Genomic DNA, 27235 nt, shown 5'->3' with positions numbered 1-27235 from the left:
AGGAAAGGGAGCCCAGCGAGGAAATACTGGACCAAAGCAAGACTGAAATTCAGCTGGGCAAACTCTAAGGTCTACATCAACATGTCTAATTTCAAAATACTCTTCAGATCTCCAACTCCTTTTATCTTTGTTGACTGCAACACACTTCTTTCTCTAGAGCTGGTTCCACTCTGTTAGCAGCTCTCCTCAACAGGTATCACATGACTGACATCTCCAACATCTTGGGGTCTCCAAGGCAATCTAGGCTTTACTTTCAAAGTTTCACGAACTGGCCTCTCTAGGCCTCTATGGGGGGACACCCCTGCCACACACCTGGCCTCTGTGGCTTTCCTTAGTCTCAGAGGGAGATTCCATAACCCCTTTCTTGTATCCCTGATACAAGGATACAAAGTCTGCTTTCTGAGGCTGGAACATGGACCCATTGTAAAATACATCTTCACCAGCTTTCTGTTTCTGATGGTTTCCTTCACTGCCCAAGCTTGGCTGTCCTGAGACCCTCTCTGTTGATCATGCTAGCCTTGAACTCTGATCTCATCATCTCCCTGGAGCTGATGGACAAAGAGATGACTAGGGAATGGTGCGTAATAAAACTAGAAGAGAAGAAGAGGTTTCCCTGTCAGAGAAGAAAAACAAAAACAAAAACAAAAAAACCTACCACAAAAGCCATCTCAAGTCGACAGAAACTTAGACAATTCTCCATTGTGAGGAGTTTCCAGATCCTGGTTTTGGACAATGTTTTAGGATGAAGAGACATCATGACCAAGACAACTCTTACAAGGAAAATATTTAATTGGGCCTGGCTTACTACATCAGAGGTATGCCCATTGTCATCATGGTGAGACATGGATCCATAGGCAGGAGGAAGAGACTGTATGCCACACTGGGCTTAGCCTGACCCCACAGTGACACACTTCCTCCAATGAGGCCACACCTCTTTCACCAAGGCCACACCTCCTAATAGTGCCACAAATGTGGGCCAAGCATTCAAACACATGAGTCTATGGGGCCATACCTATTCAAACCACCACAGACAGCTAAATGGTGTAGATGAATATTTAATAGAAAGAATGACCCAGAGTCCTACTGATATCAACATTGCAGATTTCTTCCTAACAAAATGACATAGGAAAGGGTGGTATAGTGCTTGCTTCACATGCAGAAAGCCCTGGCCCCCTCCTCGGCACCTGTAATGTGGCCATGGTAATATAGGAGATGGCACCAGCACCAAGGTCATACATATGTGGCTTCATAGTGAGTGAGTGCTGGAGGCCAGCCTGGGCTACATGAGACCCTGTTTCTAGAAAAGTAGGAATTAACTTTGTCTTTTACTTTTAAAAAGTGTACTTTACAAGAAACTTTCTTTTGCTAATGTGGTTTGAATGAGATGTACCCCACAGCCTCAGGCATTTGAGAGCCTGGTCCCCAGTTGATGGTATGGTGGGAAGGCCTAGGAGATGTGGCCTTATTGGAGGAAGTGTATCAGTAGGAGCAGGCTTTGAGCTGTCCAGTGTGTGCCTTCTGCTTCCTGTAGGCTTTCAGCTTCCAGATCCATCTGCCATGCTTCCACTCTACCATTATGGCCTCTTATTTCTCTGGAACCATATGCCAAAATAATCTCATGCCTTTGCCATGGTGTTCTCAATACAGATAAGATACTGAATTGATTTAAATAAAGGATTATTTTTATGACAATATGTACAGTCCTCTGGGATAATAAAGAAGCTTCCTGGAATGGGGTTTGGGAAATACAACGTGTCTAATTTGTGTGTTCTCTTTTGACTAATGTAATGCTTCTCAAACTTGTCTACAGTAGGAGTACCTTGAAGATCTTTTAATAATCCCAAAGCCCACACTAGCCCTGGCTGGCCTCTCTACGTCAACCAAACTGGGCTCAAGCTCCCAGAGCTCTGGCTGCCTCTGCCTCCCAAATAGGTCCCTACCTGGTAGTCCTGGGTCCATACATCGAGTCCTGCTGCTGCAGTCGGATCCTCATACCTCCTAGAGCTGGCCACTTGAATGTATTCTCTGCTGTCAATTACATGCTAAAAAATAAAAATAAAAAGCATAAGCTGTTCTTTCTTACTCCAGACTTTCCTTTCTCCCCTCTGCTGACTTGATAACTCTAGAATCTTCTTGAATGCCCCCAACAGTTATCCAAGTACTGAGTAGAAAGCACATTTATCTGTGGCCCTAAGATGTAGCACTCGAGGTATGTTAGAGAGCTGGATGGAGGACAAAGCACTATGTATGATGGGGGGGGCGGGGGGAGGGTTGGAAGAGTATAGCATCAGAGGATCCTGATAACGAGGACCACATGGGAGAATATCAACCCAGCCTGCTTCTCGCTTCCCAGGCAGGGTCACAGTAGGCTCCTTTGAGAGCGCTGATTGTGTTATGCGTGGATTCTGCCCATTGCTTTCCCAATGCCTGTAAGCAGTCCATATAATCAAGATGAGGACGTTACATTTGCCCTTCAGTAAACTGGCTCATAAGTCACCTACCCTCTGTATACATCCTTCATAGACAGGGGGCATAAGTTATTTAAGACTACTTACATTTATACTCAAATTTATACTAGTTTTCCCATACAGAGAAAGTATTCTTAATATCTCTTTATTCTGGTGGCACACACCTTTAATCCCAGCACTCGGGAGGCAGAGGCAGGCAGATCTCTGCGAGTTCAAGGTCAGCCTGGTCTACAAAGGGAGTCCAGGACAGCCAAGGTGACACAGAGAAACCCTGCCTTGAAAAACCAAAAACCACCCCCCCAAAAAAGAAACCAAAACCAAAAAAACAATAACAAAACAAACAACAACCACAAAAGACCCCACAACTCTTTAGCTTTAGTATCTATTGCTAATAAAATAGAGAAATATCAAAGAGCACATATGGTACCTATTAAAATATTAGTATAGGTTTGGTTTTTGGTTTTTCAAGACAGAATTTCTCTGTAGCCTGGCTGCCCTGGAACTCATTTTGCAGACCAGGCTGGCTTCAAACTCAAAGAGATCCACCTGCCTCTGCCTTCCAAGTGTACCACCACCATCCAGCTAGTTTTTAAAAAAAGACTTCTTAAATTTTTATTTATGTGTGCAAGTGTGTGTGTGTGTGTGTTCTCCCCAGGAAAAGTCTCTTGCACAACTCTACTGCTGAGCCATATCCTCAGCCCATACAGTGTAGTTTACATCCTATTTATTTTATTCTATTCATGGGTGCATGTCCCTAGAAGTTAGGGGACAATGTCTAGGACTCAGTCCCCCCTTCCTGCCTGTGGACTGCAGGGCTGAAACTCAGGTTCCATCAGGCATATGCAGCAAGTGCTGTCACCTCTGAGCCACCTCGCTAGCTCTGATAGTTTTGACTCTTTACTTTTATACATTTACTTATGGTGCGTATCTGAGTACACACATACCATGGCACATGTGTGGCGCCCAGAGTCGGTCCCCTCTTTCCACCATTCCTGTTCCAACGATGCAACTCGGGTCATATCAGGCTTGATGGCCAGCCCCTTTACCTCTGAGCCAGCTTGGTGTAGTGGTTTTTGTTGTTGTTTTTACCAGTCTGTCTTCTGGGTAATTCTGTGGATTTTTCAGAAACTCACAGCAATTCCTTTTCATTCTGCAGTGTGTTAATTGGAACGGACACATAAAGCAGATCTAGTATAACACTGCTTCCATACTGAATAAAGCAAGTTAACAAAAATACAGTAGATGTTTAGATTTTTTTCTCCTTAGCAAGCCGGTATGAGGTTTTTTTTCATTTTATTTTTTTCAGTATGAGATCTTAAAATAAAAGTACTATATTTTAATTTTTTGAGACAGTTTTTTTGTTATGTAGCTCAGGCTAGCCTCAAACTTGCAGTCTCCCTGCCTCAGCTGAGATTATAGATATGTCTGCTGGTGATTGTCATACTGTTAGATTTTGAGCACTTGAGGGTCAGCGAGGTGGCTGGGTAGGTAATGGTACTAACTGTGCAATCCTGAAAGCCTGAGCTCACCCAGTCCCAGAGTCCAGGGGAAGGAGAACGCACTCCCAGTGTTGCCTTCTGATCTCCACACATGCACCATGGCTCTTTCTTTTTGCTGCACTCTTTCATCCGAAGGGAAGAACATTAAGGTTTATTGCTCACCTAGTTGTGTCTAGTATTGTTTAGTTGATTATAATTTAATCTTTCTATAAAGTCAATGCCAAAGTACAATTTCAAGTTACACAGCTGTTAACTATTCACACTACCGGGCATACCTCTTTATGTACAGTGTAGTTGCATATTTCTGCCACCAGAGGGCCAAGGTGGGCTACAGGAGGGAGAAAGCTTGAAGAATGATTAGAGGCATCCAATAGTAGTTGCTCTGATGTAGAAGAGATGTTGGTAAGCAAATAGGAGACACAGAATGCGGGCCTCATTTGAATAGCTAGATGAAATTAACTATGCCTGAGACTATCTAATTTACCACATCACATATCTTTTCATTAAAGACTGTTTTTTCAATCTATGGATATTATAGCCAATGTAATTGCCTTTTGATAGGCATGTTCAGAAATGAATTGAAGGAATAATTATCCAAATTTATCCATGCTCACAATAATAATTTATTTTATCTTACAATGTAGGTACTGTTTGCCTTCTGTACTGCCACCCTCAAGAAGCTCAGCTATAAGAATTTGGGGGAATAAATGATAAATACCATTTTACTCACTATGCACAGACTACCTAGACGTGCAGAAATTGGAGCCCAGCACCCACATGGTGAGCACAACTGTCTGTAAATTCAGCCCCAAAGGATCTGATGCCCTCTTCTGGCCTCTGTGGGTACTGCATGCACATGGCGCACGGACATGTATGCAACTGAAAGACCTCAAGACATAAAAGTTGAAAAAATTTTAATCAAATTCACCAATATCTAAATGTTTCATTCAGAGCCTCCAACACTAAAATAATTTAGACAGTAGTATTTTATCATAGTAACAATTTATTAACAAAAGAAATGACACTTTTAGATCTTTAACGCATGGAGGACCTTACAAAATACGCAATACAAACATTCTTCCAGAAGGAAATGATTAACAACCCCTCCCCAACAGAAACACCTCATCCTTGTCTGAAGGATGGCTGAGCACTGATTGAATTATGAGAATCAGCATCAAGGCACTTACTTGGATTAAAAGGCCTACTATAAATATGTCCCTAATAGTAATCAGCCCTGGTAAAGGTGTGACAGCTGAACATTTTTGGTAAAGACTGAGAAGTCACGTCCATTCACCTGTCTCCATATTGTCTGCATTTGTACACAATGCTAATAAGGAGGTAAACCAGGCTCTGCTATCCTCACACTGCTGAGAAACAGGAGTCATGGCAGCATCAGGACTCACGTCCCAGTTTCCTAGATGGTTTGCGCAGAAGAGGAGGGAAGAGCTATTTGGTTCTGTGTTTCTCGCTAGGGATGAGGTACAGAGTGCAGGATCATCCCCAGAATAAGCTATTCAAGTTTCAGATCCAAACCCTTTGTGACCTAGCAGCTGTGACAGACTTAGAATAGCGTCTACAATAAACGCATCTGATGCCCTCACCAGTCAGTCTGCAGCCTTCAACACATTCTTATCTTACACTAAGTCTTTTTTTGTTTGTTTGTTTTTGTTTTTTGAGACAGGGTTTCTTGGTGTGTATCCCTGGCTGTTCTAACTCACTCTGTAGACCAGGCTGGCCTCGAACTCCACCTGCCTCTGCCTCCTGAGTGCTGGGATTAAAGGCGTGAACCACCATGCCCAGCCTAAGTCTTAAGTTACAAAATACATTCTCAAAAATCTACTGGTATAATGTTTAGTTGAGTTTATAATTGTATTTAACAGATTTATTGTAAAATCTCAGTTAAAAAATACTTTTGTTTAAAAAAAATAGTTCTTACCATGATAAAATTACCTTATTAAAAATGCCCCTTCTACATCTAAAGCTTCCATTTTAATTTACTAATAAAAAACTTTAAAAAATTTACTCTTAACACAAAATAAGTTGCATTTTACTTTATAATATAGTCTATAACAAGCCAGCTGGTGTACTGTTTTGTCCTGTTCCATTATAATTTTTATGCTGAAACTTAGCACCCAAATTTACTATGATCCATGATTATCTAAAATCTTTATACAAAAAAAATTGGAGGACAAATGGGTCTCCAATAATTAGCTAGTTTTCTTTTGGGAAGGTATTACCAAGTGTCTTAGGCTAGCCTCAAAGACCAATTCCTGCTCTGGCCTCCAAGTGCCTCAAGGTCACCGTGCCCACTGTGAGTCCAACAACTTTCTAAATAGCATTTGTCCTTTCTGCAATTTAATTTAAGCCTAAGCTCAAATTAAAGCATCACTAGAAGTAAGAAAAGTTTCCAAGAGGAAGAACACAAAGGAACAAAAAATTAGGCAAAACTGTAACGCTTATCAACTGGAGAATTCCACTTTCTGTAGAATCAATCTTGCCTGAAATACCAGGGTGGCACCGCCTCCAGCTGAAGCTGCATTCAGACCTCAGCTCCAGCACTTTCCACAAAGCATTTCTCAGTCTCCTCTGGGACACTGACTCCCAGACATTGGGGGATATCTGAAGAGGCACTTAGTCCCATGCAGAGAGCCTTCAGCTCATGTCTGTCAGTACCCACAAGACAATGCTTCAGTAAGGACGGGAATGGGGGCTACAGAGCTCCAAACCATCACCGTGAATGAAGGGACTGGAGGTTAGTCCCCAGGCCTACTGCACTCCTTTTTGTACTTTGCGGCCTGGGGTTAATCCTGGCAATGTGATCTTAAATGACAAACCACCAGATACAGCTCTGCGGAGGATCTGTATTCGCTAGAATGTAGCCAGGAGCATTAGTCTAATGAACTCATCAATCACCTCGGTGCAGTCTCAGCGTTCACCTTCGCTGTGCTGGAAACTTTGTATCCACCATACCTGTTCCACTGACGCTGCTTAAAGGTAACTAGGCACCTGCCAGTCTTATCCTATCTGAAAGGCAGACAAACCCTCCAGCCAGCTCACAGGACAGATGGCACTCCTGAGTAGCTCTTTGGACCCTCCCTTCTTGAAACAGAGACATTTCTAAGTTTGCTCCTAGAGGTGTGCTTCTGAATCCTGACTAGTGTAGGGTTTGCCAGGCTATGGACCATGTCCAGCCAGGTCTCTTCCTTTCTGGTCAGATGCAGTTTTCAGTGATCGAGCCTTTTGCTCTTCTGAGCTGTTCTTTGTGTAGGAGGTCCACATACACACTAGCACATTCCATCCCTACACACCTGTTGCTCCAGCACTTGGAGGTGGAGGCAGGAGGACCAAAAGCTCAGTCACCCTAGGCTACTTCGCATGTTTGAAGCCAGTCTGTGCTACATAAGACCTTGTCATGAAATACAGATACATATGCACTCTGTATTTCAATTAAATGACAGCCATTTAACAACATTCAGGGCTCTGAATCTCTGTAAACAATAAAAATATTTTATGCCCTAATATTCAGAGTATATGAGTATGTATATAAATGCTTTATCTGCATGTACACCTATAGGCCAGAAGAGGGCATCATATCACATTATAGATGGTTGTGAGCCACCATGTGGTTGCCAAGAATTGAACTCAGGACCTCTGGAAGAGCAGACAGTGCTCTTCACTGCTGAGCCATCTCTCCAGCCTTTGCAAGATAACCTTTACGGGTATGTTTAAAGCATCAAAAAGCAAATGAGAACGGCTTTTGTTGTTGTTTCTAGTGGTGCTGGTAAATTAGCCTTTGGTTCTAGATTTGATCCTTCAGATATCAGCATTCAAAATCAATTTTAATGTTTGATGTCAACCCAAAGCAAGCAGAGGCAACAGATTCTAGTGCAATCATCTAACACGGCTGTTAAAAGCAGGATCCTGTTTGCTTTTGTGGGACAAACACAAACGAGAACATAACTGGAAAATTCACTAACGCATGTGTAAAGCTCCAGAACCCATTACAGCCACACATTGTGAACATACATGTCAGCAAAGGGTACACACTTTCCAACATTGAACTAAAATTCTTTTTCTGTGCTGGTGTTGAATGCATTATAGCTATCTTAAAATGTGCTTTAAAAAGTGTGTGTGTGTGTCCCACAGGGTCAGGAGAAGGTCAGATCCTCTGGAGCTAAAGTTGTGAGCTGCCTAATATGGGTGCTGGAACTGAACCTGCAGGAGTAGCGAGTGCTCCTCCATCCTGAGCTTCTCTCCAGCAACCACGGAGCATGCACCTTCTAGAATTAGACACCTGTAACAGGCTGAATTCCAACATGGCTGGAGGAAAGGGCAAGAGAGATTTAAACAATGACTAGGACAAGATGAAAGAACAAGCAAGCAGCAGTTAACGTTTCTGAAATTCTAAGACAGAATTCAGAAGGGATGGCAAAATCCACATTGCTGTGGAGTTTATCAACATAACCACCAGAAATCCAAGTTTTCTACTCTGAAATTTTTTCTTTGGGGAGAGGGGTTGAGACAGGGTTTCTCTCTGTAGCCTTGACTATCCAGGACTTGATTTGTAGACTAGGCTAGCCTCAAACTCACAGAGATCCACCTGCCTCTGGGATTAAAGGCATGGGCCTATACTCTGAAACTTTTATTGGGACCACAGAAAGGTAATTCCCACATAAGCAAACAGGAAAACTCCACCAGTAGAAAAACAAGGGCAGTTTTTGGAGTGTGTGTGTAAAATGTTTAAAAGCATTCTACCTTATTACATAGAGTTTGCTTCACATAAGTATTTTAATTGTTTGGCACGGAAGAACAGGCTAAAAAATGAGTTTATACTTTAGAAACAGTCACTTTAATGACTTGGCTAAATACTTTAATCTCATGTAAATTAGTCCTGTATTCCTCACTTGGGAGAATCTTTTTCTGATGAAACTATTCAATTCATAGCCTGCAGCCAGCTACTGAGAATGGCACACAGGTAAAACTAGGGCTCTACAGATGTTCCAAGTCTTCCTGCATACACATTAAGACTGGCCACTGACATCAGTATTTATTGTACACCAACAGGATGTTTGGCAGTACGTAAGCATCAACACTGTTTTCATGACATTTGCAAAGTAATTACAGATGCCCTTTGGAGGCACTCTATCACCTCCACAGTCTTCTACAAACAGCCGCCTCTATTTAAGAAAGACCACCAAGCCCCAACAGATCCTTGCTAAAATGTCACGGTGGTGGGGTGGTGGTGGCAGTGGCATTTCTTAAGAGGAACCATCACTTATTCTTCTTTGGCAATCTCTCCTTGAATGTGCGCCACAAGCCCATTTACAGTGCTGTAAGAAGCTGCTGAGGCAATACTCTGCTTTCCCTGGAAAGTCTGCCACTGATGTTCAGAAATGCCAACTTAAAACAGATTCTAGGGGAAGCAGCAGGATAAGTCAAAGGTGAAAAGGGGCTTAACAGTAGACAAATTCTCAGAAACAATGATAGAGACGAAGAAAAGACAAAGGCTTCCACTGCCACTCTGATTTTGAAGTCATTCCTTACCACCTATTCTAAAGAAAAAGGCATGACTAAAACATCAGATGTTTACAGTGGGGGGTTCTGTACAATGCCAGGCTAGCTGTGAAGGGCAGGTTTTCTTAGGAGACTATGCCACAGTTCCTGCATGAAGGAGAGGAAAAACGGTCATTTTCAACTAGCAGCCAGTGATCTTACTGCTGTCTGGGCAGCAAAACCCAAACAGAGGGACACCAGTAGGGACAGAACTGTTTCGTTAGGGCCTCATGCTGCCCCCCCCCCCTTTCTTCCCCTCTCCAAAGCCAGGCAAAGGCTCCAGTGCGGGTAAAGCAAACCCCAACTTCACCTCTGCCTCCTGGAGGGTGGAGTTCAGATGCACAGTCCCTAAAGTAAGGTGGCTAAGTTTGGGGGCTGCTTTATAGTTCCATTTAAATTGTACTCCCAAAATGCTTATCTGCATGAACTGAAGCCACAACCTTTTCTTCTTTTTGATTCCACCCAACTACTCTACTGCATGTGAGGATATCAAAAAGCTATTCACTTCAAAGGGGAACTGTTTCAAGTGTGCACCACTTTCTCCTTTCACAGCAGAAAATGTTGCACGTTGAAACTGGCAAGGCACTCTTCTTCCTTTTATTACCTTTCTCAGTCACCAGAAAGACTAACCCCATTGAGAACACACACTCCTTTCTGCTTCTGAGAGTCCACTGCAAAAGCCACCGCTTCAGACACACTGTAGAAGAGAAGACTTTCCTCTTCCTTTTTGCAATATTCTCCTCTGGTCAAGGAATCCCTCACAGAAGAATTGCATTGAGCCAGTAAAACCTGGATACCAATGGCTTCATAGTCCCGGTGAACTTCTTTCAGTGTGTGGATCCCTGCTGTATCTAAAAACTGGATTGCACTGCAGTCAATCACAATAGTGTGCAGCTCCAAGGGATCATGGGAAAGGTGCACTGAAACATCATCCGAGATCCCACTGAAAGTCACGGTTTCCTCTTTGAGCTTTCTCTTTGCTGCCTTCCTCCAAGCTGCCTTTGTCAAGACTGGGTTTAGTGTTTTTTTGTACAAAGCTGATTTAAAGCATTCTTTGTTTATGTAGTAGAGAGGGGCTATGAAGCGGAAAACCTTGATGCCTGACTGAGTCTGAAGGTTCTTGTACTCGGAAATGGACTCAAAGATTTCAGACTCTTCTTCCAAACCAAGCAGTGAAAACTTTGGCTTCTGAGTACGGAGGATCACACAAAACATAGAGAAACAAACCCCAACAAGCAGGCCTATCTCAGTGCTTAACAGAGCGGAGGACAGCATTGTGACAAACCAGATCACTGTGTCCATTCGGCTGAGCCTCCACATCTTTGGCAGGTCTCTAAACTTAAGAAGGGCACCTCGCAGGTTTACAATAGTGATCACGCCAAGGACACATTTCTGGAGGGAATAGAATAAAGGAGCTATTACCAGAAGGACCAACAAAAGAACCAGGGCTGTCACTATAGCTGACAGCTGGGTCTGGCAGCCTGTCGATTCTTTAACCAGTGTCTTTGCAAGAGCAGCACTCGTAGTTATGCAGTGGAAGAAGGAAGGTATGATATTGCAAAAGCCAATGGCATACATTTCTTGATTTGCTTTGACTGTGTAGCCATGTTTCTTGGCAAACATCTCAGAAAGTGATACAGTGATAGCAAAACCAATGATAGAAATAGCTATTGCATCTACAGCCACATTAGGAATCAGGCTCCAGTCTGGTGCTTTGGGTGGCATAAACCCAGTGGGAATTTGTCCAGCAACACTGGAATTGTAATTCTCGTTTAGTTTTCCAAAATGAGAAGCTAATGTGGCCGCCACAACGACAATGAGTTCGGTTGGAATTGGTGCCTTGAGCTTGGACTTGAAGTGTTCATTGAGTTCTTTGGTTGGCACAAGGACCAGGAGACACAAAAGGCTGGTGATGAGATCACAGATATTGGTCTGATGGATGTTTCTGAAGATGTGGATCCAGGTAGTGATGACTGAGCCTACACCATTACTCCGAGGAAGCCTCAGCCCAAGGAGGTACTTGGCCTGGGATGTGAGGATGGTGAAGGAGGCACCAGTGACAAACCCACTCAGCAAGGCATCTGAGAGGTAGACAGACACAAAGCCCACTTGAAAGAAGCCCATTGCTACCTGGAAGGAAACATAAGCAAGAATTAAGAAATATGGGAGCAGGCTGCTCAGTTTCCTACTACCCCAGCCTTCCTTGCTCTGCCACCAACTGTCAAGAGGACCACAGAGTGTCGAGCTGAGATGAATGCAACCACACATTACAGTTTTCATGTTACTCGATAAGGAAGCCTGCCTAAAGTCACACGCATTAGCCAACTCTAATGAGTGCTTGGGATTTCTGCCTTATACAATAATGTAAAACTGAAACACCATCCATATTGCTTTCAAAAAGAATTGTTTTCAAGGTTCCAAACGAATATATATAAACTCAAGTCAGAGCCTGGCAGTAGTGGCACACACCTTTAATCCCAGCACTCAGGAGGCAGAGACAAGTGGATCTCTGAGTTTGAGCCAGCCTGGCCCACAGTGTGCGTTCCAGGACAGCTAGGACTACACGAAGAAACTTTGTCTTGAAAAATAAAAACAAACAAACAAACAAACAAAACATCAAACCAAACCAAACAAACAAAAAGCAAACAAACTCAAATTGGAGAAATTATTTTACTTAAGACATTTTCTCCAAATTAAAAATTATTACCATAAAACTGAAGGTTTTTATTTTTGGAGGCAAGGTCTCATGGTCTCAGGGTATCCTTGAACTTTGCCAAAGATGACTCAAAACTCCAGATCCTCCTGCCTCCACCTCCTAAATGCTAGGATTATGGGCATTTACCACGATACAACTGAAAGCAAAATTTAACTGGTAGAAAAACTAGGTTCACATCAAAACTGAATCTCGCTCTGTGGTGCCTCTGAGGTAGCAACAATGCTGTATCACTTTCTGTAAAAACTAGGTTCACATCAAAACTGAATCTCGCTCTGTGGTGCCTCTGAAGTAGCAACAATGCTGTATCACTCTCTGTCCACAGCCTCTTCCTCTCCTTGGTGAGATACACGAAGAAGGAAGCCAACAAGGACTCTAGGGAACACAACCCATCACCCCTTCCCTCTGTCTCTCCCACCTCATCAGAGTACCAAATAAAGCCAGCTATTCTTCCCCTTCCTTGCCTGGCTCCAAACACCAGTAATAGAGAACATGTTTAATGTTGGCACTGGTTTCTGGATGCTAAAAGGCAGGGGCATAATCATAACAGCAAATTAGCAGGTTCTAGAGAAGACTCAAGAAGGCTTTAATTTGTAATTATTTCTCTTGGCTGGTAAAATGATGGTCCTCAAGATTTTCTCTCCCTCTTCATCAATTCAAGAGAACTATTAAATTTAGCAGAAATCTTTCACTAAAGTAGCAATTCTTAAGGGAGGCAGGAGCTAGCAATAATTTCAACGAATCTGGCATTCCTCTTCTCCCTTCCCTACTCTGTTCCCTGTCCTATTGCCCTCTTGTCCAACTATTTATGGTGACTTTGCCAATGATCAGCCACACATAATCTTAAGCAAACCCACCGTTTCCAACATACAAAGTTAAGTTTTGTTTTTGTTTTTGTTTTTGTTTTTAAGATTTATTTAATTATATATACAGCGCTCTGTCTGCATGTACACCTGCATGCCAGAAGAGGGCATCAGATCACTTTATAGATGGTTGTGAGCCACCTAGTGGTTGCTGGAAGTGAACTCAGGACCTCTAGAAGAGCAGTCCACTAATTAGTCCAGACCACTAAATTTTTTTTTTTTTTAATAATAAAAAATCAGAGTGTTGCTACTTAAGAGGCAGCCTAGGAAGAGGCAGAAAAGGCAGCCCTATTTTGCCTGTGGAATATATGGGTTCTACCATTCACCTCTTCAGCTTGCAGTATGTGGTAGCTCTATTATAGCCTCCAACAACCAGCTGGGCGGTGGTGGCGCATGCCTTTAGTCCCAGCACTCAGGAAGCAGAGGCAGGCAGATCGCTGTGAGTTCAAGGCCATCCTGGTCTCCAAAGCAAGTCCAGGACAGCTAAGGTTACACAGAGAAACCCTGTCTCAAAAAACAAAACAAAACAACCCAATAGCCGACACACCAGAGATTTTGTGTACAGTGGCTGCTTTTGCCAGAAATAACCAATTGTTAGATCGCCCTCCCTCTTTCTCCCTCCCCCAGTGTGTCAGGATCTCACTGTGTAGGCCTCAAACTCAGAGGTCCTCCTGCCCCTGCCCCTGCCCCTTGAGTGCTGGGCCACCACACCCAGCCTAGCTGTTCACCATTCTTACCTGATAAACTCCAGCCATGAATGTCACAGTGCTGCCAATTTTAATTGCATAACAACTTTTGTCACAAAATCTGTCTAATGTATGGTTTACTACCATGGATCCATCTGAAATCACTGCTAATGAAGACGATGTAGCAACAGTGTTAGGGAAGGCTTTGTGTAGTTCTCGGTCAACCACCTCACCAATCATAAGGCACAGTATTCCAAAAATGCCCACAGAGATGTGGCGGGAGGTACCAAACAGGAAATAAATGATGCTGGCAAAAAACGATGTATACAGACCATAGATGGGTTCTTGACCAGCCAACAGGGAGTAAGCAATAGACTGGGGCACCAATAGTATGCCCACAATCAGGCCAGACATCATATCACCTAAAATATTTTTCTTTAGATCATATTTTGGGAGCCACCGAAAAACAGGAAGGAAATCAAAAATCATATTTTTGACTCTGGCTGGGCTACACTGGCAACTCTTCTGCAGCTTTCTGATGACAAACTGTTTGATGTTAATATCTCGTTTCTCCTGAGGTTCCATGTAGATCCTACGATAAGGTCTGCATCGATCACTGGTCTTAAGCTGCCTGAAGTCCGTGCTTGTCCCCCTTTGAGCCTCCAGAGGGACCCCAGAGGGAAGACTGTAGGTTTCTTCAGGCAAGTCGCTCGGGGAGAGGTCATGCTGCTCTTTATTTTCTGAAGACATCTCTGGAGATTGATAGTTTACTTCCTACTGCAGAGAAAATATGTGCGTTAACTTATAAAAAGGTTCTCAGTGCTCACATATATTAGCAACACTGTTTATCATTTGTAAGGCTAAGAGCTCCATTTGGGGTAGGCAGACCTTTTCTTTGGATCCAGGACTCACTATATGGTATTGGCTGACCTGGAACTTGTTACACAGACCAAGCTACCTTCAGACTCACAGAGCTCCACCTGCCTCTGCCTCCTTCCTACTGCAATTAAAAGCATGGGTTACTATGCCCAGATTGGGCATATCTACTTCTTAATTGAGCCTCATTTGTCCAGGCCTGAGAGAGCTCAGAGAGAAAGGCCAAAAGTGGACTATAAACAGCATGTCAAGACAAATCATTGGATGCTACAGAACTTATCAAGAAAGTAACCACTGTAACACACTAAGGATTGTCGTATGTATCATCTTGCTCCTCTGAAGATTTTTCTAAAAAAAAAAACCCCAAAAATCCAAAAACAAAAACATGAGGACTGGGTGGTGGTGGCACATGCCTTTAATCCCAGCACTCAGGGAGGTAGAGGTAGGCAGATCTCAATGGGTTTGAGGCCAGCCTGGTCTACAGAGCTAGTTCCAGGACAGGGCTATACAGAGAAACTTTGCCTTAAAAAAAAAAAAAGAAAAAAAGTTATGAGGGCAGACTTTCTCTTTTCCACGTGCTACCAATGGTCTTACAGACTGAACAGAGAGGTAATGTTGTCCTGAAGATAGACAAGTAACCCTACATCTCTGGCCCCTAAACTACAGACCTAGTATGGAGGGACCTACCTACCTACCACTAGGAACTAGAGGAAAACAAAACCAAACAAAAAGATAAAAACAACAGAAAAGACAACAAAGTGTCTTACAACAAGGGTGAAAGAACCAGGCTCCTAAAGGAGCAGAGTAAACTGTCCAGTAAATTTGTCACAAACAGGGCTGGAGAGATGGCTCAGTGGTTGAGAGCACTGACTGCTCTTCCAGAGGTCCTGAGGTCAATTCCCAGCAACCACATGGTGGCTCCCAACCATCTATATTGTGATCTTATGCCCTTTTCTGGCCTGCAGGTGTACAAGCAGATAAGAGCACTCATATACATAAGAATAAATAAAAATTTTTAAAAATACATGTCACAAGTAGTTCTGTGTAAGCTATGAGCTTGGGCTAGCAATCCAAAATGCTTCTATTACTACAGAGCACTAGCCAATCCCCTTAGCCCAAATGGATCAGGTCTCCCTCTGTGTGCTGTGGCATTCTGTGGCTGTTACACCAAGAGGGAGCCTCTGCAGCTCCTGCAGAAAAAAGCATGCCATTCTGTCCACAGCGTGATCATCACAAGTGTAACCCTGAGACAGCAGGCTTACAGAAATGTTCCAAGAACAAACACGTTGTGACTCTGCCAAATAGAGACAAAATAGATGGAGAACCCAGGAAGTTTGAAATGGGCCTTGTCAGGTTCTGTCATTACCGCAGTGTTACAGTCTAAGAGCCCGTATCCTATGAGAACATAACATACAAGCAATCACCCATGTTTCTTTTACTTGGGTTGAACAAGGGGAAAGTCGTAATGATTCGTATGCTCTTTAGGAAATACAGAGGGGGAGAAGCCAGATCCAGACAACAACTGACCCTGAGCAAGTCAAACGGAGCAGTGGGCTGGTCTTCAACACAGCATCTGTCTTCTCACTGCCTGCTCTCCTGAGCCTGCTGAGCGACTTCCTGCCTTCAGTCAAGAGGCTTTTCTAACCTTAAGGTAAGAAAAAGAAGCGTTAAAGCACTGCAACTAATAATAACCAGATCTATGGCTGCTAAAGACAAGGAGGAAAATAAAAACAAATTAGAAAACTGTCTGAGGAATGCAAACTAAGAACCAAATACAAGTGCCGAAAATGAGAAAAACAGTATGAATGAAGAATTCCTTTGATTGGCTCATCAGTAAATTTGACAGTCAAAAAAGAGTCAACGGACTCAAAAGTTAGCTCAACAGAAATTACCCAAACTTAAAACCACGAAATTTAAAAAAAAGTGTTGAATATAATAGAATATCCAAGAGTGTGGCATGTGGCATATCAAAGTATTTAAACATAGAATTAAAATCCTCAAAGAAAAGCGGGGCGTGGTTGTGCACGCCTTTAATCTCAGCAGAGGCAGGGGGATCACTGTGGGTTAAAGACCAGCCTGGTCTACAAGTGAGTCTAGAACAGCCAGGTGACACAGGGAAACCCTGTCTCAAAGACAGAATGGGTGGAGGAAATATCTCAACGTTTAATGACCAAGAACTGTTTAACACTCATGAAACACTGAAGCAGAGGTCCAAGAATCCCCAGAAGCACAGACACAGGAACAAGGACAGAAGAATCACAGCACACATCCCGCAATCAATGGAACAGAAGCACAGACACACAGGACCAAGGTCAGAATCACAGCACACATCCCGCAATCAATGGAACAGAAGCACAGACACACAGGACCAAGGTCAGAATCACAGCACACATCCCGCAATTTAACCTAGAAACTCACACTCAGAAAAACAAATCCTGTAAAAGATGGAGACACTGGATTTATTACCAGCAGATCAGTGTATGTTCACATATGCAGGAGTGAGAGCGCTTGCATGCTTGCGCCACCGCCCTCCCCCCCCCTCGCCGGGAGATTTTAAAAAAGATCTATTAGGAGGGTGTTCAACTTTAAATATACCAATTTTGGAAATAAAAAATTTAAAAAGTAATCACTATATAGCCTTGGCTGCTCTGCTGCAGACCAGGCTGACTTCAAACTCACAGAGATCCATCTGCCCTTGCCTCCCAAGGGCTGGGATTAAAGGCACGTACCACCATGCCCAGCTTGGTTTTTATTTTATTTCATGTATATGTGTGTTTTGTCTGCATGTATGTCTGTGCAGTCAATGCCTGTGGAGCCTGGAGGAAGGCATTGGATCCTCTGGAATTGGAATTACAGACGCTTGTAAGCCATCATGTGGGTGATGGGAATTGAACTTAGGTTCTCTGCAAGAGTAGCCAGTGCTCTTGACTGCTAGGCATCTCTTTTAGAGCTGATAATCAATTTCTTATAGCTGCCATTTCTTCTTTTTAAAAAGGGGGAGGGTGTGTGGCTGGAGAGATGTCTCAGAGGTTAAGGGCACTGGTTGCTCCTCCAGAGGTCCTGAGTTCAATTTCCAGCAACCATCTATAATGTGATCTAATGCCTTCTTCTGGCCTGTGGTGTATACATGCAGGCAGAGCACTGTACACATAATAAATAAATAAATAAATAATAAATCTTTTTAAAAAAGACTACAGAGCTGCAATCCATTGAGTATGTAACTACAATGCCAATTCAACAGTCTACAGGCACCTGCAAAAAAAAAAAAGCCGTTGAGGAGTAAGGAAGAGGAGCTAAAGTAATTCCCAGTGACTGAGATGCCATGAGTATGCAGGCCTAGTCTCATGAAGCAGCTTTCTACAACTTATCCTTTACCTGGCCACTTGTTTTCCTCTCATATACAACAGTTTTTTTTTTTTACTTTTTCCCCTGAAAGCTTAAAAAACCATGAAGTCTGAGCTCACCCACTGCACACACAGATGCGCACCACAACCATTACAGCACTGCACACACAGATGCGCACCACAACCATTACAGCACTGCACACACAGATGCGCACCACAACCATTACAGCACTGCCCACACAGATGCGCACCACAACCATTACAGCACTGCCCACACAGATGCGCACCACAACCATTACAGCACTGCACACACAGATGCGCACCACAACCATTACAGCACTGCACACACAGATGCGCACCACAACCATTACAGCACTGCACACACAGATGCGCACCACAACCATTACAGCACTGCACACACAGATGCGCACCACAACCATTACAGCACTGCACACACAGATGCGCACCACAACCATTACAGCACTGCACACACAGATAACCAGATCCTGGACAAAAAGAAGAAGGGCAGAAAACCTGAAATAATGTTTTTTTTGTTAGACTTAAGACTCAGACACTCATGTTAGCTCTTTTATCTCCATGTTGATATACTTATAAAATATCCTTGTATTAACATGTGTGCCGTCATGATTAAAAGTCAGGTTTAGCTGGGCATGGTAGTATACACCTTTAATCCTAGCACTTGGGAGACAGAGGCAGGCAGATTGTTGTGAGTCCAAGGCCAGTCTGGTCTACAAAGGGAGTCGAGGACAGCCAAGATAACAGAGAAAAACTGTCTGGAAAAACTTAAAAAAAAAAAAAGGTCAGGTTTAAAACCTCAAATCAGCCACCCAGACAAAAAAGATAATCAGAAAAGTTATCTCATTAACCCCAAAAACTATGAGGCCAATCTTATGACGACCTGAAACACTGAATTTGACAACAAACTTTACAACTGTTTGGTGAAGCACACTGTAGAGTTCAGGCACAGAAGGAAGCTTCTGCCCTCCAAAGCCACTCTGCCCACTGCAGTATGAGCTAACTGGTGCATCGACCACCACTCAATTCCTTAGGCAGTGCAGCCTGCCACCATTTTCCCCCCAAATCTTTGTAAATGATGCCCAAAGTTTCTGAACCCATCAAGACTTGCAGGAGAATATTTTTATTTATTTATTTACTTATTTATTTATTTATTTATTTTGTTTTTTGAGACAGGGTTTCTCTGTGTAGCCTTGGCTGTCCTGGACTCACTTTGTAAACCAGGCTGGCCTCTAACTCACATCAATCCGCCTGCCTCTGCCTCCCAAGTGCTGGGATTAAAGGTGTGCGCCACCACGCCCGGCTTATTTTTTACATATACATTTATATTATTACACGTATATACAATGAACTACCTATAGCAAGAAGAACCATGACACAATCAGGAATTATATAAATGTTACATTCTTAGTGTTTTCGCTATTTGTATTTGACAGCCTTGAAGAAAACATCTTTCCTATCTTGGTGCATGTAAAATTCACATCCAGAATTTTAGAGGAGAATATTCTTGGAGAACGATGCCTAATGTCAATAGAGCTACTCTGAATTTCTTCACCCATTCTGAAATAATGTGCTGTAAGTATGGATTAGCAAACCCTGGACCCAGAACTTCTAATAACCAGGGTCGCTGAAAAGTTCCTTGAGATAACCATGGCTCCAGTATGCTATAAAAGCCACTTCCACCCATCTGTGTCACACTTGCCAGATTATTAAATCTGGGCAGACCTCACTATAGTGCTCCTTTTCAGGGATTGTTCTGGAAAGATTCTGGTCTTTCAGAAGTTGCTGAATAAAATATATTGCATGTAGTTAGAATAACAATACACACCTATAATTCCCATGCTTGGGACGTCGAAGTAGGGGGGCAACAGTTCAAGGTTATCCTCAACCTTTCCAGCAAGCGTGAGGCCAGCATGGGCTACATGAGACCATTTCAAAACTAACCAAAAACAATTGTCTTGTCTTGCAATTGGGGGTGTTTCCTACACCTTCATCCCAAACATACCATGTGACCCCAGAGCTGCTATCTACTGCCACACTAATCAATCTCTATTTTTCCTAGTTGTCCAGGTACAACTCAGGGCAAGAACAGAGGACATGGTGATTTACAGCCATTTTCTCAGTAGTCTAGTTCCTTCATCAAGTCCCAATTGTCGTCTCATCCAGTGGTTCTCAGCTTGTAAGTTGTGAGGTCACCTAAGACCATTGGCAAACAGAGCTATTTATATTATGACTCATAACAGAAGCAAAATTATAGTTATGAAGTAACAGTGAAAATCATTTTATGGTTGGAGATCACCACAACAGGAGGGACTGGGTTAAAGGTTTGCAGCATTAGGAAGGTTGAGAACCACTGATCTAGTCTGTGGCAGATGGGCCACTTAGTTTCATGTGTAGGTTTTTCTATAGCTACATTGTATAAGAAGTCTAGGTCTCAGCATCACCCCCTTTAAGCTCAGTCACTTTTGCTAACTCCTAACTGGCACTAGAGGATAACGCGATGAACTGTGGTTCTCTGTTTCCTAGTTTTATACTCCTAGTGCCACAGCCCACCACACCAGCAGGCTGCCATCCTCTCTGTCATCTGCTGCCACTGCCACCATCTGTTCTGTGCTGGCTGGCGACAGGAATGGCTTTAGAAAACAGGGGCAATCCACAGCCTGGCCACCTTCTGTCCCAAGTGGGCGAAGCTGGGAGACCAAACCAGTATCAAGAAAGCGGTAGCCTGGGGCAGCAGCTACCTCCTCCTCAGTCCAAAGGCAGATTCTTTAAGCACAAGGCATATGCCAGACCAAAACCCTGGCTGACATAGCAAAGAAATAAAGTACAGGAAATGAAACAAGTAAAGATTAAGTTAGTTAAACAAAACAAAACTTTACTCCAAAGGGAACTATTTAAATAAAAAGGGAAATGTGTTTTGCTTATGGTATATACAAAGTAAATGTTTGACAAAATTAGAACAAAGAATGGACAGGGGATTGGAACCCTAAGGTCCTACCCGGATGTGAAATAGTGCAAAGTTTGAGGAGAGGAGCCTTGACTAAAGAAATACATTACAAACACAAGGTAACTACTACATTTTTAAGGCAAAAATACTAAAGCATTAGCAGAGATTAAAAAAAAAAAAAAGAAGAAGAAGAATCATAAAATTCTTAACCCAAGAAAAAGCAGGGAAAATAGAGGTTACAAGCACTGGCTGGTCTTCCAAAGGTCCTGAGTTCAATTCCCAGCAACCACTGGTGGCTCACAGCCATCTATAATGAGATCTGGTGCCCTCTTCTGGCCTGCAGGTGTATATAATAAACAAACAAACAAACAAACACAAACAAAACAAAGTCAAAACCCCAAAAGACCCATTTAAAAAATGGGTTTGGAGCCATATGTGGTAGCCTTTAATCCCAGCACTTGGGAGGCAGAGGCAGGAGGATCTCTGAGTTCGAGGCCAGCCTGGTCTACAAAGAGAGTTCCAGGATAGCCAAGGCTACACAGAGAAACTCTGTCTCAAAACACAAAAACAAACAAACAAAAAACCAAAGCAAACAAACAAAAACAAAAACAAAAAAGGGTTTGGCAATCCGAACAGAGAGTCCTCAAAAGAAAGAATAGAAATGTTTAAGAAGTATCTAAAACCATGCTCATCATGCTCAGCAATTAGGGAAATGCAAACCAAAACAACTTGTGAGATTTCATCTTATCCTAGTCAGAAGGGCTACAAAACAACTTACAACATATTCTGGAAAGGAGGTGGGGAACGGAACCCTCATTTACCATTAGTGGGGTTGTGGAGAGGAATTTAAATTCAGAACATGGCTGCTCTGGCAGGAGATCACATCCCATGGCCTTCTAGGTCTGTGTGATCCTGCTGGAAGAGACACACCTTTAACCCCGCTCCTTGGCATATGCTTGAAGGGCTCAACACCCTACTGCACAGCTGCTTCCTTGGAGGACCTGAGCTGACCTAGCCTGGGCAAGACTGTTGGCTGCTTCCCTGCCTTGGCACCTTACACAGCTCCTTCTGGTATTATGAAAGCTAGACCTCAGGGAGGACTTATTTCCCAGTTATGTTCACGGCTGCTCTATTCACAATAGGTAGGGAATGGAAACAACCTCAATTTCCTTCAACATATGAATGGACAATAAAAATGTAGTACTTTCTGCAAAGCCAAAAGGGATTCTAGGAGGAGGAGGTGGTGGAGCTCTAGAGAGGGGGAAAGCAGGATATAGGTTTTAAGCTGTAAGTTAGTGTGGTGGTTTGAATAGGTTATATTCAACATAGAGTCATGTGTTTGAATGCTGGGGCCATAGGGAGTAGCACTATTAGGAAGTTTGGCCTTGTTGGAATAGATGTGGCCTTGTTAGAGGAAGTGTGTCGCTGTGGGGACAGTCTTTGAGGTCTCCTATGCTCAAGCTAGGCCCAGTGTGGCACCCAGTTTCCTTCTGCTGCCTGTGGAGCAAGCTCTCAGCATGTCTGAGTGCATACCATAATGTTTCCAGCGGTAATGATAATGGACCAAACCTCTGACACTGTAAGACAGCCCCAAATTAGATGCTTTTCTTGGTAAGAGTCGCCGTGGTCATGGTGTCTCTTCACAGCCATAAAACCCGAAGTAAGACAGTCAGGGGACCTAAGACTCACCCAAAACAAGACAGGCTACTGCTGTTGCCTTTGGCTGCCTCCCAGAAATCAGAGGCAAGTCTGTATTGCTGCAAACACTGGGCACTTCAGACACAGGACGCAGAGGTTCTGAGCTTGATCTGACCTGACGGCATCCTCCCTGAGGACTAGCTTCCACGGAGCCATTCAAGCTTCTAAATGAGGGGAACAACCAATAGTCCTACCCAGTTGTGATGCCGTGATCCGCAATGATCAGCACGGCAGGACACTCCTGAGGGCGCAGTAATGGCGCTCCTAGCTTGGTGGTAACCGTCAGCCATCTACTTGACCAAAGGCCTGCCGGCAGGAGGAGTTTATGCCTAATACTGTAAACCTAGGCAACTACTTAGGGCTAGTGAAGCCATGAACCTCAAAGGAGGACCTACGACCGACAGTTTACTACTCCAGAGTAATTCTAACTGTATACTAAATACTAACTTATCCTTATGCGCACAGGAAAGTGTAACCTTCACCCCTCATCGAAAAAGCTTCTCTCTGCAGCAGATGGATGCAACCAGAGAAAACCACAACAAGTCAAAATACAGAGAACGACTAATTGTGGGTGTCCAGCCCCAGCAGAAACATCTACAACACAACTCTTGCACCTAATAATGCTCATGGAACACTGTGGAAGAGGGGGCTGAAAGATTCTACAAGCCAGAGGGCTGAGAAGTCTGCTGTGAGACTGTTTCATACAAATGACAGACAGGGAAACTTTACCCACGAGACCTCAGCAATATGGCTGCCTAAATGAGACCCAAACAAGCGTGACACCAATAGGCATGTCAACGTGGAAGGAGGAACTCTCTCTGAGTCCTATTCCTAGACCAAGAACCTCCGGCAACGATGGAATGATGAGGTTTGGCAAATTACTCTTCCCCAGTACCAACTGCTCAGCCCTGAAATCATATACACACAAGTGCTAAATAGATTCAGCACATTATATCAGTACACTGTACTTATATATGTATGTATCTATATAAATACGCAACAGTAAAAGAAAAAGAGGGCAAAAATCTGAGAGGAAGTGAGGGGGGTCACGGGAGTGTTTGAAGGGAACAAATCAAAGGGAAGAAATGATAAATTATATTTCAATTAAGAATTAAAATAAATTTGTAGTCACGTATTTATGCATCTATAATGTACATGCCTTTTAAATTATTTATTTATTTATTTATTTTTGGTTTTTCCGAGACAGAGTTTCTCTGTGTAGCCTTGGCTGTCCTGGACTCACTTTGTAGACAAGGCTGGCCTCGAACTCACAGTGATCCACCTGCCTCTGCCTCCCGAGGGCTGGGATTAAAGGTGTAGGCCACCCACCATGCCCGGCTGCCTTTTTAATTTTAAAATATCCTATTATTGTGTTAGACATGTTTGGTCCTGTGTGCAGGTGCATGAGTGTTTGGGCTGGGGGACAACTTTGTGGAATCAGTTGTGTCCATTTCCTTCTACTTTTATGTGAGTTCTTGTGATTGAACTCAGTAACCTGATTTATGCAACAATTGCCTTTACCCATAAACCACTTTGATGGCCCTCCACTTTTTTTTTTTTTTCTGAAACAGGGTCTCTCACTGAACTCAACGCTCACATACAGTGTTAGGCTGGCTGGTCAGTGAGCTCCTGAGATCCTCCTGTCTCCACATCCCACGACACTAGTAGTGGTTATGGCCAACTATTACATTGGTGCTGGGGATTTGAACTCAGGTCCACCTGCTTGCATAGCTAGCCCACTGAGCCATCTCCCCATCCCTCCATTTATGTTTTATATGATATGCACACACCACTAAAACATTCTTTCATTTTCAATTAGGAACAACAATGTTGTTATAAAGTATGAAAATCCCAAATATTCAATTTTACTAATGAAGACTCAGGAGCCAGACGCTGGGGTGAAAACTTGCTGGCTCAGAGAGGCAGAGAAAGCACAGAGCTGGCCTTCCTTCTCAGCTCATATCCAGAAGGAAAAAGCCAAAAAACCGAAAGCCAAAAGCCCAAGGCCAGAAGCCTGCTACAATAGCTCAGCAAGGAGGACAAAGCCAAAAATCTAAAGAGCCAAAGAGCCCAAGAACCCAAGAGCCCAAGAGCCCAAGAGCTAATGAGCTCCTTCTCCACGCTATCTTAAATACCCTTCTCTCAAAGTCCCCACATTCTATTAATCCCTGTCAGCTGGTTTCTTGCTCTGCCTCTTGACCTAGGGTTAACTTTAGTAAATCCTGTGTGCAAAAAGCTCTTGGATTAAAGGTGTGTGTAAGGCTGAGCCACGCCATAATCACCTGTTTACTATAAACAAAATGTTCTTAGATTAAAGGTGTGTGCTAGGGCTGGACCACTCCAAACAAGGAACAGGCTTTTATAGTTCACAATCTCAGGGATCACAATGGGATCAAATATCCTGCAGCACAACAATATAAAATTTATCTCTGTGTCATAGCCTAGTTAACATAATTAGCATCCCAGATAAGTTCAACCATCCAAGCTCTGGATTCCTTCATAGTTTTTTGTTTGTTTGTTTTCTTCTAAGGGGAATGTTCTTCCCCAATTATATTCACAACTTGTTCTTTTTATTTTTCTCAAATGTCACTTTACCAATCAGTTCTTTAATAAGCATAATGTTTAAAATGGTACCCTGGCCATCTCCATATCAGCCTCCGGAAGCCATGCCCTTCTCTTTGGCTTGGCATCTTCCCCCTATGGCCCTTTTGCAATCTCATATTACTATTTATTCACATTAAAAAGATTCATTTTAGTTATGTGTATACAAGAGTGTGTGAGTATACATGTATATGTGCATGCATGTGTGCGTTCATGTATGAGCACAGGTGCCCTTGAAGTCGAAGAGGGTATGAGATCCTCATCCGTTACAGGTGGTTGTTAGGTACCTTTCGTGGGGACCTAACTCAAGTCCTCTGCTAGAGCAGAGCATCCTCTTAAGCACTGAGCCATCTTCCCAGCCCCTATACTTACTTCCTATACTTACTTTAGGCTGTAACCTCAGGTTGCATAACATCTATTAAGCACTTTGCAAGTATTTGTAAAGTGGATGAATGACAGTTTAAGAGCTTTGTGGGAAGAAAGGGGAGTTAGTCCCTCTATTCTCAATCTAACTCCCCAAGTGTGTACACCTCTTGCCACGAGACGATAAAACCAAGCCTGCACCAAAACACGATAGTTTGTGAAGCATCTACTTGGGTTTTTGCTCACTCAAAGTTTATCGTGTCTACTTTTAAAACTTAACCCAGGAAAACAATTTGGAGTCAAAACCCTGTTCATCTCTCTCTTCCTCTAGGGGGCAGCACACCACAGTACGATGCAATGGTTTTCAGCATAGATGGATGGTTTTTTTAAAAAAATTATTATTAAAGTTTACTTCTTTATTAAGTATACAGTGCCTGCATGTACACCTGCAGGCCAGAAGAGGGCGGATGATTTTTTTTTAATGCAGATTCTTGGGCCTGCCCCTGCAAATCATAGGAAACAGAAGCCTATTTATGATATAGATGCAGAGCTCATGAGCCTGGGGCCACAGCTAGCAAATCAAAAGGAGAGATCAGACATCCATTCAGATGCTAGCTGTTGTTCAACAGCTTTATGGTACTGCGTGAAAACTATTCAGCATCAATTTCTGACCTGTAAAATGGAGAGATTACCACGTGTCTCACACAAGTGACGATCTCAGAAAGTACAGTACACAAGAGAGAATATTTATGCAGTGCATAGTAGCTGGTAGCCTCTGTCTGTTACAATCTTTAAGATTCCTAAAGAAAGAATCTCTTCTATATCCAACACAGTATATCACACTGGCTCTAAATGTCCCATAAAGAATCGTGGGGTTAGTTCAAAAGAATACCTGTAGGGGGACCGAGATTCAATCCCCAGCACCCCTACAGCTAAAAAGAGTCCTAGGGCAATGTGGAAAAATGGCACTAGTATAGTGCCAGAAAAGGAACTTAAGACTCCAAATGCTTCTAAATCACTGGTGAACCCAACGGGTGCGAGAGAAGGACACAGCCTGACACTGCATTAGACAGAGGTGGGGTTCACTTACTAGCTCTGCCAGGGAGTTGCTCTGTCGTTTTAGGTGTCCCCTCAGTGTCTGGCCACCTAGCCACTGAAAGAATCCAAATTCTAGAGAGTGTAAGAGGACTTCTGCACTGACTTTTGTACCTAACTAGATTGCAAGGTGGAGCTGGCTCCTCCGTCCAGCTAGACACATCAGGTCCGAGGTGACCTGGGTAGCACTGGGCCACTTGCAGGTCAGCTAGGTGCGGGAGGGTAGCACCTGACCTGTCTGGCGCTCCCCTCCCCTCCCGCCTCCCATTCTCACCTTAAGGCTCCGGGCCGCAGTACACGGGCTCCCGCGGCACGTCCTCCCGCAAGACTGTGCTGAAAGAACACCGCCGCACCGGCACAGGCAACCCCGCCGTGGGCGAGCCTTCCTTTAACTCCTAAGCCAGCATCCCCGCCCATGGCCCGGCCTCCAGGAGGCGGCCTGCCCAGGTCACCGGCGGAAAGGTGCGGAAGAAGCCCAAGGAATATCGCGGCG

At 43.5% G+C, this 27235-nt stretch overlaps 1 protein-coding gene across 4 annotated transcripts; it reads right to left on the bottom strand.

The window, feature by feature from the left end:
- Positions 1–1871: 1871 nt before the first annotated feature.
- Positions 1872–27235, bottom strand: SLC26A2 (solute carrier family 26 member 2). 4 transcript variants are annotated; one of them, XM_084780157.1, is made up of 4 exons: positions 16186–16438; positions 13834–14559; positions 10125–11650; positions 1872–2042 (listed from the first exon to the last, which is right to left on the bottom strand). In XM_084780157.1, the coding sequence occupies exons 2-3, from the start codon at positions 14530–14532 to the stop codon at positions 10130–10132; spliced, it is 2220 nt and encodes a 739-aa protein (XP_084636283.1). In that variant the 5' UTR covers positions 14533–14559; positions 16186–16438; the 3' UTR covers positions 1872–2042; positions 10125–10129. The 4 variants fall into 4 exon arrangements, with proteins under 4 accessions (XP_084636283.1, XP_084636282.1, XP_084636285.1 ...); XM_084780156.1 differs by lacking the exon at positions 1872–2042 and adding an exon at positions 4953–9628; XM_084780159.1 differs by lacking the exons at positions 1872–2042; positions 16186–16438 and adding an exon at positions 27017–27235 and having other exon boundaries at positions 9757–11650; positions 13834–14556.

This window comes from Acomys minous, assembly GCF_964271855.1.
Source record: "Acomys minous genome assembly, chromosome: 4".
NCBI classification, from domain to species: Eukaryota; Metazoa; Chordata; class Mammalia; order Rodentia; family Muridae; genus Acomys; species Acomys minous.
The sequence above is the reverse complement of the archived record's forward strand: the minus strand, read 5'-3'. Positions and strand labels throughout refer to the sequence as shown.